General features: G+C 53.8%; 1 protein-coding gene across 3 annotated transcripts; it reads left to right on the forward strand.

Annotated features, from left to right (window-relative positions):
- The first annotated feature begins 1,506 nt into the window (after positions 1 to 1,506).
- PTGES2 (prostaglandin E synthase 2) lies at positions 1,507 to 7,879 on the forward strand. Of its 3 annotated transcripts, none has more exons than XM_026009391.2 (7): positions 1,507 to 2,084; positions 4,297 to 4,494; positions 5,139 to 5,197; positions 5,564 to 5,713; positions 6,009 to 6,209; positions 6,557 to 6,674; positions 7,340 to 7,879. In XM_026009391.2, exons 1-7 carry the CDS (start codon positions 1,815 to 1,817, stop codon positions 7,460 to 7,462), a joined length of 1,119 nt encoding a protein of 372 aa, XP_025865176.1. In that variant the 5' UTR covers positions 1,507 to 1,814; the 3' UTR covers positions 7,463 to 7,879. The 3 variants fall into 3 exon arrangements, with proteins under 3 accessions (XP_025865176.1, XP_072604616.1, XP_025865177.1); XM_072748515.1 differs by having other exon boundaries at positions 4,402 to 4,494; XM_026009392.2 differs by lacking the exon at positions 5,564 to 5,713.
- The last annotated feature ends 9,153 nt before the right edge of the window (positions 7,880 to 17,032 follow it).

A 17,032-nucleotide genomic window follows, 5' to 3' on the forward strand; every position in this document is an offset into this window, starting at 1 on the left:
ACACAGAGAGAGAGAGGCAGAGACACAGGCAGAAGGAGAAGCAGGCTCTATGCAGGAAGCCTGACGTGGGACTCAATCCTGGGACTCCAGGATCACACCCTGGGCTGATGGCAGCACTAAACCGCTGAGCCACCCAGGCTGCCCAAGTGTGTGCTTTAGAATAGAGAAAGGCTGCAAAGTCATGAGAACAGTGTCCTGAGTAAAAGTTTAGAAAAGAAAACATGGAATGCAAAGAAAACAGAATGAGAACATGAAGACAAGAAATTAATAGAAACAAAGTTACAATAGGAATATCAAAGTAAAAAAAACTGAGGTTCCCTGGGCATTAAGTAAGGCTCTTTGTTCAATGCTGGCCAGAAACAGGAGGCCCCTGGCTGTAATGAATCAAGAAAGAAACAGTGTAGGGACAGAGGGCAGTGAGACTGCCCTAATATCCTGCCTAATCTTGACCAAAAGGACCAAAGGAAAATTCTGCCAGGTATTTTGGTGGAGGTGCTGGTCACTGAGTTTCCATTCCATAGTTGGCAAAGGTGGAGCAGCTGCCAGGCACCCAAAAAAGAGGAGTCTCTAAGGCACAAGGCTCTCTAGCCTCTAGTCTGTCCCCATTCATTTTTCCATTAAATCCTTACACATCTCAATGCAGGAGATACTGCTCATTATTCTTGTTTTATAGATGGGGAAACAGGTTGGAAAAGGTGAAAAACAGCTGATGGTTCCCCCTCCACCCCCTCTCCCCCCGCAAGCCCAGGTCCCCGACATTGCGGGCCCTCCGCGCCGAGGGAACGCGGCGACCGTCGAGCGGACAGCGGGCGCGGGGCGGAAGGTGGAGCAGCTGCGTGGCGCGCTGGGCGCGCAGGGGGGCAGCGCCGGGGAACGCGTCCCGACCCCCGGTCGGCCGGACAGTAGCTCCGCCCCCGCCCCGTCAGGCTCCGCCCGCCACGCCCGGAGCTCTCGCACTTCCCCCCGCGCCCCGCGAGCCGAGCTCTGTCGCCGCCCCGCGGTGGCACCCCTCTACCCGCCCACAACCTGACCGGTCCTGGATCTCCGCCTTTTCCCGGAATCCCGCTCCTCTGCCGGCCTTCGGGCGGAGCCATCCGGGGCTGCCCGCCGAGAAGCCTAGGTGTGGGGGGCCTGGGCCCTCAGCTACGGCGAGCGAGCCCCGCAGAGGGGCGGGGACAGCCCGGCACCTGCCCTCGGCCTGTCCTGCGGCGGGGACCTGCGGGTCGGCTAACCTGCGCCTCCGCGTGGGCGAAATCTGAGACACGTGGTCACTGAGGCCCCCTTGTGTGTATGGAAAATTTTATGGTTCGGGACACAGAAGAAGCAGTGCAGCGGCGCGGGAGGGCAGAAAGAGCCCTAGTCCTGGCACCAGGCCTGGGCCGGCCGTTCCGCGGCTCTCCCGGACCCATGCTGTGACCCTTTCGCAGACATTCTGAAGGGCTCAGTCTCTTTCCATTGGGTGCATGAGGTAGAAGTTAATAACACACATTCCGGACGACGCTGAGACCCAAAGTCCACATGGCGGGTTCCTGCACTGGGCCCCGGGTCACCACCGAGAGCCGTTACATCGCGTGTTCAGAAGCCGGGCATTTAGCGACTCCCAGATATCCCAGAGTGTTTCTGTGGCTCTGACGAGTGCGGGGAAACTGGGCGCCCGGGACGCACGCCCAGTCCCTCCGGGGCTGTTCTTCCCCTCTCGGCGTCACTGTCACCCCTGGCAACCCTCCGGCGACGGAGCCCCGCCCCTTTAAGGGGAGCCTGATCCCCGGCGGTCTTCGTTTCGCGCGCCCGCCTGCGGCTCCGGCGGAGCGAACATGGCCCAGGTCGCGCGGGCGCTGTGGCCGGTCCGGTACGCTCTGGCCTGGAGGCTGGGCGGTCGCCTCCCGCCGGGACTCCCCGCGCACAGTCGGGCCGGCTTCGCGGGAGCGGCAGGAGGTCAGGGCCCCGCTGCCACCGCCCGCAAGGGGAGCCCGCGGCTGCTGGGAGCGGCGGCGCTGGCCCTGGGGGGTGCCCTGGGGCTGTACCACACCGCGCGGTGGCACCTGCGCGCCCAGGACCTCCGCGCCCAGCGCCCTGCCGCGCAGGTAAGGCCGGGCCGCGCCGAGCCGCGGGCTGGGATCAGCGCCGAACTTCGGGACTTCTGGTGGGGTCGGGTATCCCCTCTTCCGTCCGTTCGTGACCTTGGGCAAGTGACTTGGTTTTAGGTCTCTGAGCACTTAGCGTCCTCATCTGTGCAATGGGGTCGCCATTGATGCCAGCTAACTAGTATTGTTGTCTTTGTCTTAAGGTGGCTTTCTTTTCTTTTCTTTTCTTTTCAAGATTTTATTTATTTATTTATGAGAGGGGGGGGGAGAGAGAGAGAGAGAGAGAGAGAAGCAGGCTTCATGCAGGGAGCCTGACACGGGACTTGATCCCGGGACTCCAGGATCAAGCCCTGGGCCAAAGGCAGGCGCTAAACCGCGCTGAGCCACCCAGGGATCCCCTTAAGGTGGTTTTCTATCGTGTTTTCAGACCTTTTTTTTTTTTTTTAATTTTTATTTATGATAGTCACAGAGAGACAGAGAGAGAGGCAGAGACACAGGCAGAGGGAAAAGCAGGCTCCGTGCACCGGGAGCCCGACGTGGGATTCGATCCCGGGTCTCCAGGATCGCGCCCTGGGCCAAAGGCAGGCGCCAAACCGCTGCGCCACCCAGGGATCCCTCAGACCTTTTTAATAGAAAGATTTGGAGATTACAAGAAAGGGAAAGAAAGCCTCCTTCAGAGTTCATTACTTTCTAAACATTTTGTCTTTTGGAAAGTAATAAACTTTCCCTAAACCCTCCCACTGTCTTCACATCATAAGGTTATGTATTCGTTTATTAGTGTTAATATTTTTAGGGAACACACGACCCCTGGATTCTCTGGATTCTAGGCCCTGAGACAGAGAACCGATGACCCCTAGATTATAGGCCCTGAGACAGAGGGTGGCAAGGAGGTGTCCACTAGCTGGGTGGTGGTCTGGGTGCCCTTGCAGCCCTCCATACACAGCACCAAAATGACCACCATCCACCCACAGGTGCCCCTTCCCTGGGCCCAGGGAAATAGGGTGGTAGGAGGGGAGTGGGATTCTCTGTATCTCTCTGCCCACCACCATGGTCCAGCTTCAGTGTCCCATCTGAACAGTGAGGGAGGGGGACTGCTGCTGTGGCATGCATGCATGCATTTATTATTTATTTGTTTATTTATTTATATTATTTATTTGAGAGAGAAAGAAAGCATCAGTAGGGAGAGGGGCAGAGGGAGAAGCAGGCTCCCCGCTGAGCAGGGAACCCAATGTGGGGCTTGATCCCAGGACCCTGGAATCATGACCAGAGCTGAAGACAGATGCTTAACCAACTGAGCCACCCAGGGACCCCTGTTGTGGCTTTTTTTTTTTTAATTTTTATTTATTTATGATAGTCACAGAGAGAGAGAGAGAGAGAGAGAGAGAGAGAGAGAGGCAGAGACACAGGCAGAGGGAGAAGCAGGCTCCATGCACCGGGAGCCCAACGTGGGATTCGATCCTGGGTCTCCAGGATCGCTCCCTGGGCCAAAGGCAGGCGCCAAACCGCTGCGCCACCCAGGGATCCCCTGTTGTGGCTTTTAAACATGAATATGTAGCAAGCTTACCTGGGGCTTACCTGCTGAACTCACAGATCCAGGCTCAAGGCCCAGATACAACCCTCCCCACCTTGGAGATTTGAGGTAGACCCTGCTCTAGCAAATGCTGGGCTCTGCCCCCTTACCCAGACGTCCCTTGGGTGGAGGGAGTGGGGGTGGGTCCTCCAAGTTGAAACAATTGCCCTGCTTCTTGAGTGGCACACTGGAGGTGTGTGATATGGTCTTGGGACAGTAGATAAGGAGAGGGATGCCTGGGTGGCTCAGTGGTTAAGCGTCTGCCTTTGCTTCTAGAATTCTGGGATCGAGTCCCGCATCGGGCTCCTGCATTGAAGCCTGCTTCTCCTCCCTCTACCTGTGTCTCTACCTCTCTCTGTTGTCTCTCATGAATAAATAAATAAAATCTTTTAAAAGGAAAAAAAAAAAAGGAGGAGAGGTGTCTGATGTTGAACAGAGACCGGAAGATTCATCCATCTTACCATATACTTCCTGCCTGAGGGGGGTGTGGTATGAGCTCTCTGCCACCTACCCCACCCCCCTCACCATTCCTTCTGAGGGTCTCAAGGTCATCCTCAGAGACTCCCTTGGGAGAAGTTTGCTTAAGGGTGGGGGCCTGGGCACCAGGCTTCAGATGCCCCCCTCCCTCTGCTCCCCACCCAGCTCTCCCTGTCCAGTCGCCTGCAGCTGACCCTGTACCAGTACAAAACATGCCCCTTCTGCAGCAAGGTCCGTGCCTTCCTCGACTTCCACGCCCTGCCCTACCAGGTGGTGGAAGTGAACCCCGTGCGCAGGGCCGAGATCAAGTTCTCCTCCTACAGAAAGGTGCCCATCCTGCTGGCCCAGGAAGGAGAGAGCTTGGTGAGCCTCAGGGAGCAACCCCCTGTGTCCTGGCTTGTCCTGGGGTACCCCCGAGTCAGGCCCTGCTCTGCAACTCTAGAAGAATGTGGACTCTTTGAGCCTCACTGAGGGTTATGAACTAGCTGGGCCTAAGGGAGGCAGAGCATCACAGAGTTCAACAGTGTAAGCTCTGAAATCAGGGCAGCCTGGGCTCAAGGTGGGGCTCTGCCTCTCCCTGGTTACATGACTTGGGGCCAGTCACTTAGCCTCTTTGAGCTTGCTTCTTCATTAATTAACAGAGGACCATAGTGCTTGGCTCCTAGGGTGTAGCTTCTAGAGTCCACCCTGCCCCTCAGTGCCTGGGAGGGCAGACAGGTGAGTGGGCAGGGCCCAGACGTTAGGTCCTCCCTAAACCCTCCTTCCCATTAGCCACACTTGGGTCTCCCTTACTCAGGATGGGTCTGAGGGGGTGGGCAGGGACTAGGTTCAGTGGGCATCGATTTTGGGGGGATGAACCCCCAGGGATGGACAAACAATGCCAGGGTTCCACCCAATCAATTTCCTTGAATGCCTGGTGTTTATTTTTAAAGAACCCCGATGATCCTGCTGGTGGCCAGGCAACCCCTGCCCACTCCCCCAATTTAAACCAACCTCTTGTCCTCCAGCAACAACTGAACGATTCCTCTGTCATCATCAGTGCTCTCAAGACCTACCTGGTGTCGGGGTAAGGAGCCCCTCAGAGGCCCAGGCTGGCACTACATTTTGTCCCTTTTATCCCCTGGGAGGCCTTGCCTGGGTCCCTCCGGAGGAGCAGGGTGGGGCTGCTGCAGGATCGATTCTACTCTGAGAGCCCCCTTCTCTCCTCTGTACATCTTGCTCTGTCAGGGAAGTGTTTCTGGTATTTGCCCCAAGCCCCGCTTGCTGCAGGACCTCCTCTGGCACCATCAGAGGGCAGAAAGCTTCTGTTGGCTTGGTCCTGGTTCTGCCCCAGAGCTGGTCCGGCCAGGGTAGATATCTACCCTGAGCCGGTGACAGCTCAGCCTCCCAGAGGAGGACCTAGTTGGGGTGAGACTCTGGATGTCTCCCAAAGGCAGCCCCTGGAAGACATTATCACCTACTATCCACCCATGAAGGCTGTGAACGACCAGGGAAAGGAAGTGACTGAATTCTGCAACAAGTATTGGCTCATGCTAGATGAGAAAGAGGCCCAGCACCTGTATGGTGGGAAGGAGGCGAGGACGTAAGTGAGGCTGGGGCAGGTCCCAGGAGGTGGCTGGAGCAGGGTCTTCCCGGGTAGGGGTGGGAGTGGGGACAGACTGAGCGAGACACTGTGAGCAGGAAACAGTATGGGAAGGAAGACCAGGAGACCCCTGGGACCACAGCCCCTTAAGGAACTCCTGCTCAGGCCTCAGCTTCCCATCCATACCCTGCATGGTGTAGACAGTGCACCTGCTCCCACACCTCCCAGGCCCTGGCTTGACAGCCCACCTGGCCTGCCCTCTGTCCCCCTCTCTGTCCTCCCGCCTTGTCCACAGGGAGGAGATGAAGTGGCGGCAGTGGGCAGATGACTGGCTGGTGCACCTGATCTCTCCCAACGTGTACCGCACTCCTGCTGAGGCCCTGGCTTCCTTTGACTACATTGTCAGGGAGGGCAAGTTCGGGGCAGTGGAGGGTGCCGTGGCCAAGTACATGGGTGCAGCTGCCATGTACTTCATCAGCAAGCGGCTCAAGAGCAGGTGATGGTGCCTGTGTGTGTGTGTGCGTGTGCGTGTACGCGCCTGGGGGCCCACTGTCCCTGAGCCCCTCATATAAGCTGAGCCAGGACTCAAAGTCAGAACTCCCAGTTGCCTCCACCACCCCAGGGGAAGCAGACTGGCCTAGATGCCTGCTTTATGCCTTTTTCTGCTCTTTTCTCTGTGTCGGGTCTCTTGTCCATTGGTCTTGGCCTTCCTGTCTGGGGCAGATGATAACTGATTTTTGCAGTGCCCCTCAGGGGAGCAGCCCTGGCTCCCTAGCCTTCCTGTTTTCCCAACCTGGGCTGAGGGTTGGAGTTCCCCTGATGGACTTTCCCCTCCACACCTAGGCATCACCTCCAGGATGACGTTCGTGAGGACCTCTATGAGGCTGCCGACAAGTGGGTGGCAGCCGTGGGCAAAGACCGACCCTTCATGGGGGGCCAGAAGCCAAACCTGGCTGATCTGGTGAGTGTGGTGGTGGCAGGGGGTGCCCAGACTTGAGGGACCTGTTTGGGCGGAGGAAGCCCACATGTAGGCAATACCTATATCTCACAGCATTCCCACTCTGGAGACATACAAGGAACTGTCTTGCTTCACATAACTGACAGGTTCAGGGTGGGGGTGGAGGGTTGGTTTCAGGCCCAGCTGGATTTAGAGGCTCAAGTGATATTACCAGGGCTCAGCCTCACCTGTTGCATCTCAACCCCTTGGAGTTGGCTTTAGCCTGAGGCAGACCTGGGTCCCATGCTCCATGCTTATACCCCACAAAAGTCTGGGGACACTGTCTTATTATCCTGGCTTCAATGCCAAGTCTTGAAGCAGTTCTTCAAGTCAGGGTGGAATATGTTGATTGCCAGGTCCAAATCTTAGAGCTGGGTGGTGGGGTCCCCGATCCTCAAATCTCAGGACCTAAGAGTGGGGTCAGACATTTTTCCAAAGGAAATTCTGGAGGTGGGGTTTGTTGCTCAGATAGGGAGTGTGGGTGCAGGGTAGGCAAAAACCTATAGAAATCCCACACTCTTCACCCAAAGCCCCAGTGAGCCCTCTTAGAGAGGAGGGTGATGGGCCCCAGGGCACACAGCTGGTGGAGGACAGGGCAGTGTGGACACCCACTCTGTACCCACCCGCAGGCAGTGTATGGTGTGCTGCGTGTGATGGAGGGCCTGGAGGCCTTCGATGACCTGATGCGTCATACCCGCATCCAGCCCTGGTACCTGCGTGTGGAGAAGGCCATTGCTGAGGCCCCCCAGTGACCCGAGTGTCCTCAGGGAGGCAGCAGAAGAAACACCGGCTGCCGGAGACCAGGACTGCTGGGTCAGCACTTGGTGCTGTGCTGTGGTGGAGGGTGGGGGTGGGGGTGGGCGTGATCATTCTGCCTCTTGCCCACCCCCAGCCCTCCAGCCCCCTCGATTCTCACACCAGACATATCCCCTGAGGGCCACAGGAGGCTACTCCTCAGCCCCAGGTGGCTGACCCACCCCTGCCCCCTATCCGGGGCCTCCCTGCTCTTCAGCTCTTCTCTGGGACTCTCAGGGGCTGCTCTATCCACAGAGGAAGTGGGAACAGTCTGGCTTTAGAAGATTTCGTCCCTGGCTCCTCCTGGTTCCTGCCCTTCCCAGGTTCCCCTGGGACTGCATGTCACGTTTGCAATAAAGAAAGGTTTGCTGCTGCCTTGGTGGTGGTGGTGTTGTCCTGGGGGTTTGTGCCGGAGTGCTGTGTGTGACTGCTGGTTAACAGAGGCTTCAGAACGAGGCCATGCCCAGCCCTGGTCGTAGCTGCTGTTTGTCCGGTGCCTACTGGGTGTCAGGCCTGGGGTGAAGGACTTAGCAGGCTTTGTGTCACATAGACCTTGGGACACCAGGATAAGCAGCCAAGAGGCTTGAGATGTGCCAGGGTGCAGGTCCAGTTCTGCCCCTCACTTACTGTGGGACTCTGGGCAGTGACACCCTCTCTGAGCCTCCATGTCCTCATCTGTCAAATGGGCATAATGATAGCCTCCACCTCAAGGGGAAATTTCAAGGGTTTGAATAGGAGAAGGATGCCCCTCTCGGAGCAGGGGCTAGAGTGGCTTCAGTCCCAGCCCTGGGTAGGGGGCCCTGGGACAGGGGTCTGTAGGGAAAAGCCAGCTCTGGGAGCCAGGGGGGCAATAAGTAGAGTCCCATTCTAAGCAGAGCGCCCTGGGTCAGGGGGTGCCATTCCCCTGGTCCTGGTAGATGAAGAACACAGTGGTCTCCAGGGGCCTGACAGGTGGCCAGCAGGCCAAACTCTACTCACTGGACTTTCCGACTCCCCCAGACCTCTCAGGAGAGTCTGATAATTTTATTTTCTTTCTTTCTTTCTTTCTTTTTAAGATTTTATTTATTTATTTGACAGAGAGAGAGCACAAATCACAGGAGGGGCAAAAGCAGGTTCCCTGTGGGGCTCGATCTTGGGACTCTGGGATCATGATCTGAGCTGAAGGCTGACACTTAACCAACTGAGCCACCCGGACACCCATATTTTCTTCATTTTTTTAAAACCTGAAAATAATTAATGCCCCTTGTGATGGCAAACACTCAGATAAGGTAGAGGGATGGTGAGTACTCTGGAAGCAAATAGACTAACGTTTGGAAGCAGCTGCCTCAGTTTCTCTTGCAGAAACAGTCTGCTATCTGTTTGTTCTCATACCCATCATGGGCTTCTGTCTGTGTCAGCACATGTCACGCCAGCTCTGTCACAGCTGCAGAGGGCTCCTCTGTATGGATGCGCTGTAGCCCACCAGCCAGGCCAGGGGGAGCACCAGCCTGGTCCCCTTCCTGTCTCCCTGGGAGTGTCTCTCCTGTGGGAGGAAGCAGCCAGGGCCTGAGGCCACATCAGTCTGTGGCATGAGGAGCCACGGAGGCCACCTCCAGGAGCCACCCTTGTGTCCAGACACGGTCCTCCTGAGTCAGGCCTTAAGTCCTGAAAGCCCTTTGCTCCAGGGACCTGGCATGGCCTGTGGATCCCAGAGCCTCCCTCAGCCAGATAGGAACTGGGCCAGCAGCGCTATGGGTCCCCCAGGGAGGGCCTTCCCTGCATCCCTGTGCCCCTTCCCTTCTCTTTGCAGATACCTGTTCGTGACCCCGTGGCCAGGGGAGGGTCTCACCACCCTGTGTTCCCTGCCCCTCTTGCTCCAACCAGTGATCATGTCTCCCAGCCTGGCTTTCCTGCCAAGGCCTGGTCTTGGGTGCAGGCCAGGCCCCAGTCACCTACTTTCTCCCTATTTTCACAGATTGAGAGATTTTTTCTGTCTCTGCATCTTGCAGAGGAGAATCCATTGGTGGCAGAGCCATGCTGGAGATAGGGACCTGACTCCTGACTGGGGCTTTTACCCTGTGCTGCTGCAGGCAGAAAGGCACATGCCTGCACCCTCCACACCCACCTCCACTGAATGGTCACCCTAATGAAAAGTCCAGGGACTATACTAGCTAGACCCGTTCCCAATGGCTGGGGCTGGAGAAACTTTTTTCACTGAGCATCCCCCTCCTCCATCCCTGGTGACAATCCTGCCTGAGTTTTCCCAAATGTTCCTTGGCCAGCCCCTGGGTGTATTTTCCCCCCTAACCACTAGAGGGCAGCGGAGGATGCGAAACAAGGCCTCATGCTGTCACCTTGTGACCAACTTCAGAATTGCATCTTGTCGACAATGTTATCCAGGGACTCTATTTGCTCATCTGTAAAATGGGTTTAGCAGATAAGGATCCGAAAATAGGCAGGCAGGAAAAGCCACACCTCTCAGGGGAAAGGGCCCCAAGCCAAGAGCCTCTGCCGCATTGTGGTCACGCTCAGATCAAGGCATGTGCTCTCTGGCCTTGATGGCAGCAGAAGGCCTGAGGTGGGAACCCTGCCACTACCTTACCCATCCCTGGGTAAGCCCTTGGAAGTCAGTTAACCTTCGTGGAGCATATTCCTACCTTAACATGGGGTGGTTCAACATAAAGTCTGACATTGATGTGTATTTGTATTTTATTTATCTTTTGTTAATAAAGATATGTAATTGAGAATTAAAAAAAAAAAGAGAGAGATGGAAAAAAAAGAGATGGAAAGCCTGCAGAGAGTCAATGGGCACAGTTGACATGTATGGGCATTTTATGCAGCCAGTGGGGTCTGCTAGCTCGGAACATGCTCCCTGCTCTGTTCCCACCCGGGGTCCTCAAGCTCATGGTCAAGAGCTCCAGGAAGTAAGAAGAGAGGAGTCGTGAGAACAGCAAGATCTTTCTGCCCTGGGAGTCAGGGAGGTCTCCCTGGGGAGGGTAACCCACAGCTGGGGCTCCAAGATTCGGGAAGATTCTCATTTGCTTTTCTGTTAGATTGTTAAAATTTAAAATTTCACTTTGATTATGCAAATGATTAAGTATTGTACATGAACAAAACTCAGATAATCAAAAAGATGATACCAATAGTTTACAGTCCCACCAACCTAGAGGTATGACCACTTAAAAATTTGGGGGAGGGGACACCTGGGTGGCTCAGTGGTTGAGCTTCTTCCTTTGGCTCAGGGCATGATCCAGGATCGAGTCCCACATCCGGGTCCCTGAATGGAGCCTGCTTCTCCCTCTGCCTGTGTCTCTGCCTCTCTGTGTCTCTCATGAATAAATAAATAAAACCTTTTTTAAAAATTGGGGGAATAAAAAAAATTGGGGGAATATAGCCTTCTAGATTAATTTTTATGTAGTTTACATATAGGTGCATGTGTGTGTGTATGCAGACATGAATAGGTATAAATATAATTTATATTTTATAAAAGAAATATGTCCATTACAGGGGCCCATTTTATGGCAAACATTGTTTTATTTTATTTCATTTTTTAAATTTCATTTATTTATTCATGAGAGATACAGAGAGAGAGAGAGGTAGAGACACAGGCAGAGGGAGAAGCGGGCTCCATGCAGGGAACCCGATGTGGGACTTGATCCCTGGTCTCCAGGACCATGCCTTGGGCCGAAGGTGGCGCTAAACTGCTGAGCCACCTGGGCTGCCCAGCAAGCATTATTTTAAGCACTTTACATATTTTACCTTATTTAATCTTTGCAACCCCATTTTACAAAAGAGAAAACAGTCTTCAGAGAGGTTAAGTGAATTGTCCAGTGTCACACAGCTAGTAAGTGGCAGAGGTGGGATCTGAACTCAGATCTCCTGGCTCCAGAATCTGTAATCTTAACACAGTGTCTTATTGTTCCTCTCTCTCTAGGTAAGTTTTTCCTTTTTTCTTTTCTTTTCTTTTCTTTTCTTTTCTTTTTTCTTTTCTTTTCTTTTTTTCTTTTCTTTTCTTTTCTTTTCTTTTCTTTTCTTTTCTTTTTTTCTTTTCTTTTCTTTTCTTTAAGATTGTATTCATTTATTCATGAGAGACAGAGAGAGAGAGAGGCAGAGACACAGGTAGAGGGAGAAGCAGGCTCCACGCAGGGAGCTCAACACAGGACTCGATCCCGGGACTCCAGGATCATGCCCTGGGCCGAAGGCAAGCGCTAAACTGTTGAGCCACCCAGGGATCCCCAAATTTTTCCTTTTTTCAAGGAAAAATTTGGATTGTGAACATATTCCAGATCAGCAACTGTTTTCTCTTACTGTTTTTTGTTTTTTGTTTTTTTTTTTAATTTGAGAGCGAAAGAAGGAACAGGGGGAGGGGAAGAGGGAGAAGGAGAAGCAGACTCCCAGCCAAGCAGGGAGCACGGCACAGGGCTCGATCCCAGGACTCCAGGATCATGACCTGAGCTGAAGGCAAATGCCCAACCGACTAAGCCACCTGGACGCCCCTCCCGTACCAGTCCTGATGACTGTGTGGTGTTCCACAGTAGCCAAGTTCCATCGGATGGCTGTTCCCTAATTTACTTCACCAGTCAAATGGGATTTTGCCGGGCAGAAGTGTCTAATGAGGAACAGGGTTTGCAGCGGGGAAGTGGTGTGGTGGATTGAATAATGACCCCAATATGTTCAGGTCTTATGCCCTGGAACCTGTGACTGTCAGCTCATGGGGTCAAGGGCATTTGTAGATGTGATTAAATTAATGATTTTGGGATGAAAGGATTTTCCTGGATTGCTGAGGTAGGCCCTAAATGTAATATAATCATAATCCCTTATCAGAAGAAGGTGTGACTCCAGAAGAGATGAGACGCTGTGCCTGGGGAGATTTGAGAAGGGGCCACGAGCTGAGGAATGATGACACCCCCAGAACCCTTAGGGACAAGGAGACGGCCTCTCCTTAGGGGTCTCCAGAAAGAACCCGCCCCGCGCACACCTTGATCTCAGCCCAGTAAAATTGAGTTTGGACTTTCAGCCTCCATCACTGGCAGAGAATAGATTTGTTTTGTCTTAAGACGCCACACTTGCGGCACTTTGGAACAGCAGCCATAGGACATGAATACACATGATCCAAGCCAGTGTGGTGGTGTGGGGGGGAGGTGGAGACTCAGCCACAGGGGGTCTAGAGGCCTCTGGTAAGTCCCTTGCCTGGGCTGCCAGTTTCCTCCTCTAGAAAATGAGGGGTGAGGCTAGACTGGAGCAGAGTGGGTGCTCGCCCTGGTGGGCAAGAGTGGATCCAGCCCCCTCTCTCAGCAGCATCCACAGCTGCTGTGGGGAGATAAGGGGTGGTGTTGATGGGCCACAGCAAGTGGCCAAAAGAGGTGTCTGGTGGCAACCCCGGCCAGCTGGTGTTCCAGGAAACTGCAAGCAGGAGGCCCCCATCTGTCTGAGGACAGGCCTCTGGCCCTCTCTGGCCTCAGTTTACCCATCCTTGGTTTGGAAGGTAAAACCAAGGGGAGGGACCTTGGTCCCTGCCCCATTGCATCCCTCCTGCTGTCCCTTCCTAGCCAGCCCTGACCAGTCTTTCCAGCCACCGTGACCAGGCCTCGCTGGCCTGCTCCAGCTTCCTCATTAGCCCAAAGGGCAGGGACCAAGGTCCACACCTGGGCTGCTGAGCTGAGCACACAGGTGCTCCCCTCTCCCTTCCCGTACATTCCAACTTGCTCAGACCAGTACGATCGGGACTGTGGGTGGCCCAGCTGGGAGCCAAGGTTGAGAACATGGCTTCAGAGTCAACAAAGCTGGTTTGAATCTCAGTTCAACATTTACTTAGCCTTGTATGAACCCGGACAAGTCCCTTCCCCTTCTGAGCTGTCAGGAAGGTACTGTGCCCATCTCGATTGTAAGGAAACTGAGGCCCAGAGAGGCAGATTTGCCTAAGATCACACAGCGAGGTGCCAGGATTCAAGCACAGGCCTGCCCAATGCTTCCCAGGCTGTCTGTGGCCTCCTGACCCAGGAGAGTAGCCAGGGACTGGATGCCACCTGCCTGAGATGAGGCAAAGAGCACTTGCTCCTGGGTGTAAGTCCCCACAGGTGGGTCGAACATGTTCCCTGCCTCCTGGGCCTCCTGACAGGCAGCCCCAGCAAACCCCAGGGGTCTGCTGACCTGCATGTGAGGCCCTGTCACCTACTCATGGTGAGGCCCTGGCCGAGTCACTTTTTCCCCAGACTTACTTTTTTGGTTTTGTTTTTTTTTTTTTTTTTTTTTGAGATTTTATCTATTTATTCATGAAAGACACAGAGAGAGGCAGAGACACAGGCAGAGGGAGAAGCAGGCTCCATGCAGGGAGCCCGATGTGGGACTCGATCCCAGGACCTCACCCTGAGGGATCATGCCCTGAGCCAAAGGCAGACACCTAACAACTGAGCAACCCAGGCATCCCAGACTTAGTTTCCTCATCTGTAAAATGGGGTCATGGCCATTTTAATACCTCCTCGAACCTCTGAGGGCTAAGCTAAGTCCTGTGTGTGCCATGCCCCAGCTGGTGCCCTTAGGATTAGAGATGGGAAGGCTTAGCTTCAGGAAGGAGGCATGAAGAGGAGTTGCCAGATCTTGCAGCACAAATGGCTCCCCCCCTCCGCCAGGTTGGATATCTTCAGGTGCCAGAGATCCCAGACATGTGCAAAGCTCCTCGCATCAGAGGCAGGATTGACAAGCACTGAGGGTGAAATTGCTGTGTGTGTAGAATCCTGGATGGGGAAGGGGAGCTGTTTTTTTTGGGGGGGGGAGGGAGCTGGTTTTTAAGGACCAGTTATTTCAATTTCCTGTCTCATTTCAATGTTCTTTTTTTTTTTTTTTTAATTCATGAGAGAAAGAGAGAGAGAGGCAGAGACACAGGCAGAGAGAGAAGCAGGCTCAATGCAGGGAGCCCGATGTGAGACTCGATTCTGGGTCTCCAGGATCACATCCTGAGCCAAAGGCGGCGCTAAACCGCTGAGCCACCCAGGTGTCCCATCATTTCAATATTCTTTGTAAAAAAAAATATTTTTTAGATTATAGTTGACACACAATGTTACTTTTCATTCCAACTTGTTAAAAAATAATTTATGGGGGATCCCTGGGTGGCGCAGCGGTTTGGCGCCTGCCTTTGGCCCAGGGCGCGATCCTGGAGACCCGGGATCGAATCCCACGTCGGGCTCCCGGTGCATGGAGCCTGCTTCTCCCTCTGCCTGTGTCTCTGCCTCTCTCTCTATCTCTCTGTGACTATCATAAATAAATAAAAATTTAAAAAAAAATTTATGGCTAACATTTTTTTTTTTTTTTAAGATTCTCTTTATTTGAGAGCAAGAGAGAGCATGTGGGCCCAGGGAAGGGACAAGCGGACGCGTGCTGAGCTCAGAGCCTGACATAGGGCTCCATCCCACAACACTAGGATCATGACCTAAGCTGAAATCATGAGTTGGACACTTAACTGAGCTACCTGGGTACCCCACATTTTTTTGAAGATTTTATTTTTAGGGGCACCTGGGTGGCTCAGTCAGTTAAGCATCTGCCTTTGGCTCAGGTCATGATCCGGAGTCCTGAGATCAAGCCCAACATGGAGCCCTGCTCAGCAGGGAGCCTGCTTCTCCCTCTCCTTCTGGCTTGTGCTCTCCCTCTCTCTCTCTCTCTCTCTCTCTCAAATAAGTAAATAAAGTCTTTAAAAGAAATTTATTTTTAAGGAATTTGTACACCCAACGTGGGGTTTGAATTCATAACACTGAGATCAAGAGTCACAGGCTCCATCCACCAGCCAGCCAGGTGCCCCTCACTCCAACTTTCTTTTTTTTTTTTTTAATTAAAGATTTTATTTCTTTATTCATGAGAGACAGAGAGAGAAAGAGGCAGAGACACAGGCAGAGGGAGAAGCAGGCTCCATGCAGGGAGCCTGACATGGGATTCAATCCCGGGACTCCAGGATCATGCCCTGGGCTGAAGGCAGGTGCCAAACCGCTGAGCCACCCAGGGATCCCCCTCACTCCAACTTTCTAACAACACTTCCAGGCAAGCCTTACTCTCTTGATCTAATGGACATGGGCTCAGAGAGGAGGTGTGACTTGCCCAAGGCCACCTCTCTGCCACCGTGGGGCAGGGATTTCCACTGTCCTGGTGTCTGTCCGTGGGAAGTCAGGCTCTCTGCAGCTCCCACATCCCCCGTTCCCCAGACTGCTCCAGGCTCTCCAGCCATAATCTAACTGTAGGTGGGTGGCTGGATGCCATCTACACAGACCTGAGTACCTGGGGCGGGGTGGGGGTGGTGGTGGTGCCCACAGTGCTTGGGCTTCCTGGTGGAGCAGTAGGGGTCTGCTGGCCCCTGACAGGGTGCTCCTGGGGCTTCAGTGTCAGCCACCTACTCAGATGGGCCAGGAGCCAGGCTGGAGCCCGGCCCCTCCTAGGTCACCATTCCCTGCATTCCCCACCTGCAAAGTGCCAGCTGGAGGCAAACCCCAACCCAGGGGAGGCTCTTCTCAGCCCAGATGGAAGAAGTTCAGAGCTAACCGTGTGTGTGTGTGTGTGTGTGTGTGTGCGTTTCCTATTGCTGCTGTAACAAGTCAGCACAGGCATAGAGCCTTAACCAGTACAAAATTATTATCTTACAGTCCTGGAGGTCTGAAGCCTGACATGTGTCTTACTAGGCTAAAATCAGTACATCAGCAGGGCCGTGTTCCTCTTGGAGACTCTCCATGAAGATTCCATTCCTCCTCTCTTCCAGCTCCTAGGGGCCACCGACATTCCTTGACTCGTGGCCCCTTCCTCCATCTTCAGAGCCCGTGACCGTGGGCTGAGTCCTTTCTGTGCCTTCTCCCTGGCCCTCCCATTGAAGGACCCATGTGATTCCGTGGGGCCTACAGGGATAATCCAGGATAATCTCCCTATTTTAAGGCCAGCTGATTAGCAAACTTGATTGCCCCATGCCTCATAACCTAGGTCACAGGTTCTGGGGATTAGGCCAGGGATGTCTTTGGGAGGGGGTGTGACTCTGCCTACCATACTATGGGACATTTGGTTGGGAGAGCAGGTTCAGAGTAAAGGGGATCCACTTACCAAGACCCAATCATTGGGAAATGGTTTCTGCCTGTTACCCTGGCAATGAACTGAAGCAGGTGGCATATTAGTTTCCCCAGGGCTGCTATTAACGAAGCATCACAAACTTAGATGACCCCAAACAACAAAAATTCATTCTCTCATAGTTCATTCAGGAGGCCCAGAGTCTGGAATTCAGGTTCTGGCAGCCATTGGGTCCTTCTGGACAGGCTGAAGAAGAAACTACTTCCCACTCTCCTGGCTTCAGGTGGCCCCCTGCAATCCCCGGTGTTTCTTGGCTTGGAGGTGCCTGTCCTGTGATCACGTGGCCTCTTCCCTGTCCCTCTCCTCTGGGCTTGTCTGTCCAAAGTCCTCTGTTCTAGGACACCACTCACTGGTCTTGGGGCTCACTGTAATCCAGTGTGACCTCATTTTAACTTGATTACATCCGCATGAGCCCTATTTCCAAGTGAAGCAACATTCTGAGGTTCCCAGGGGAC

This window comes from Vulpes vulpes, chromosome 2 (assembly GCF_048418805.1).
Source record: "Vulpes vulpes isolate BD-2025 chromosome 2, VulVul3, whole genome shotgun sequence".
NCBI classification, from domain to species: Eukaryota; Metazoa; Chordata; class Mammalia; order Carnivora; family Canidae; genus Vulpes; species Vulpes vulpes.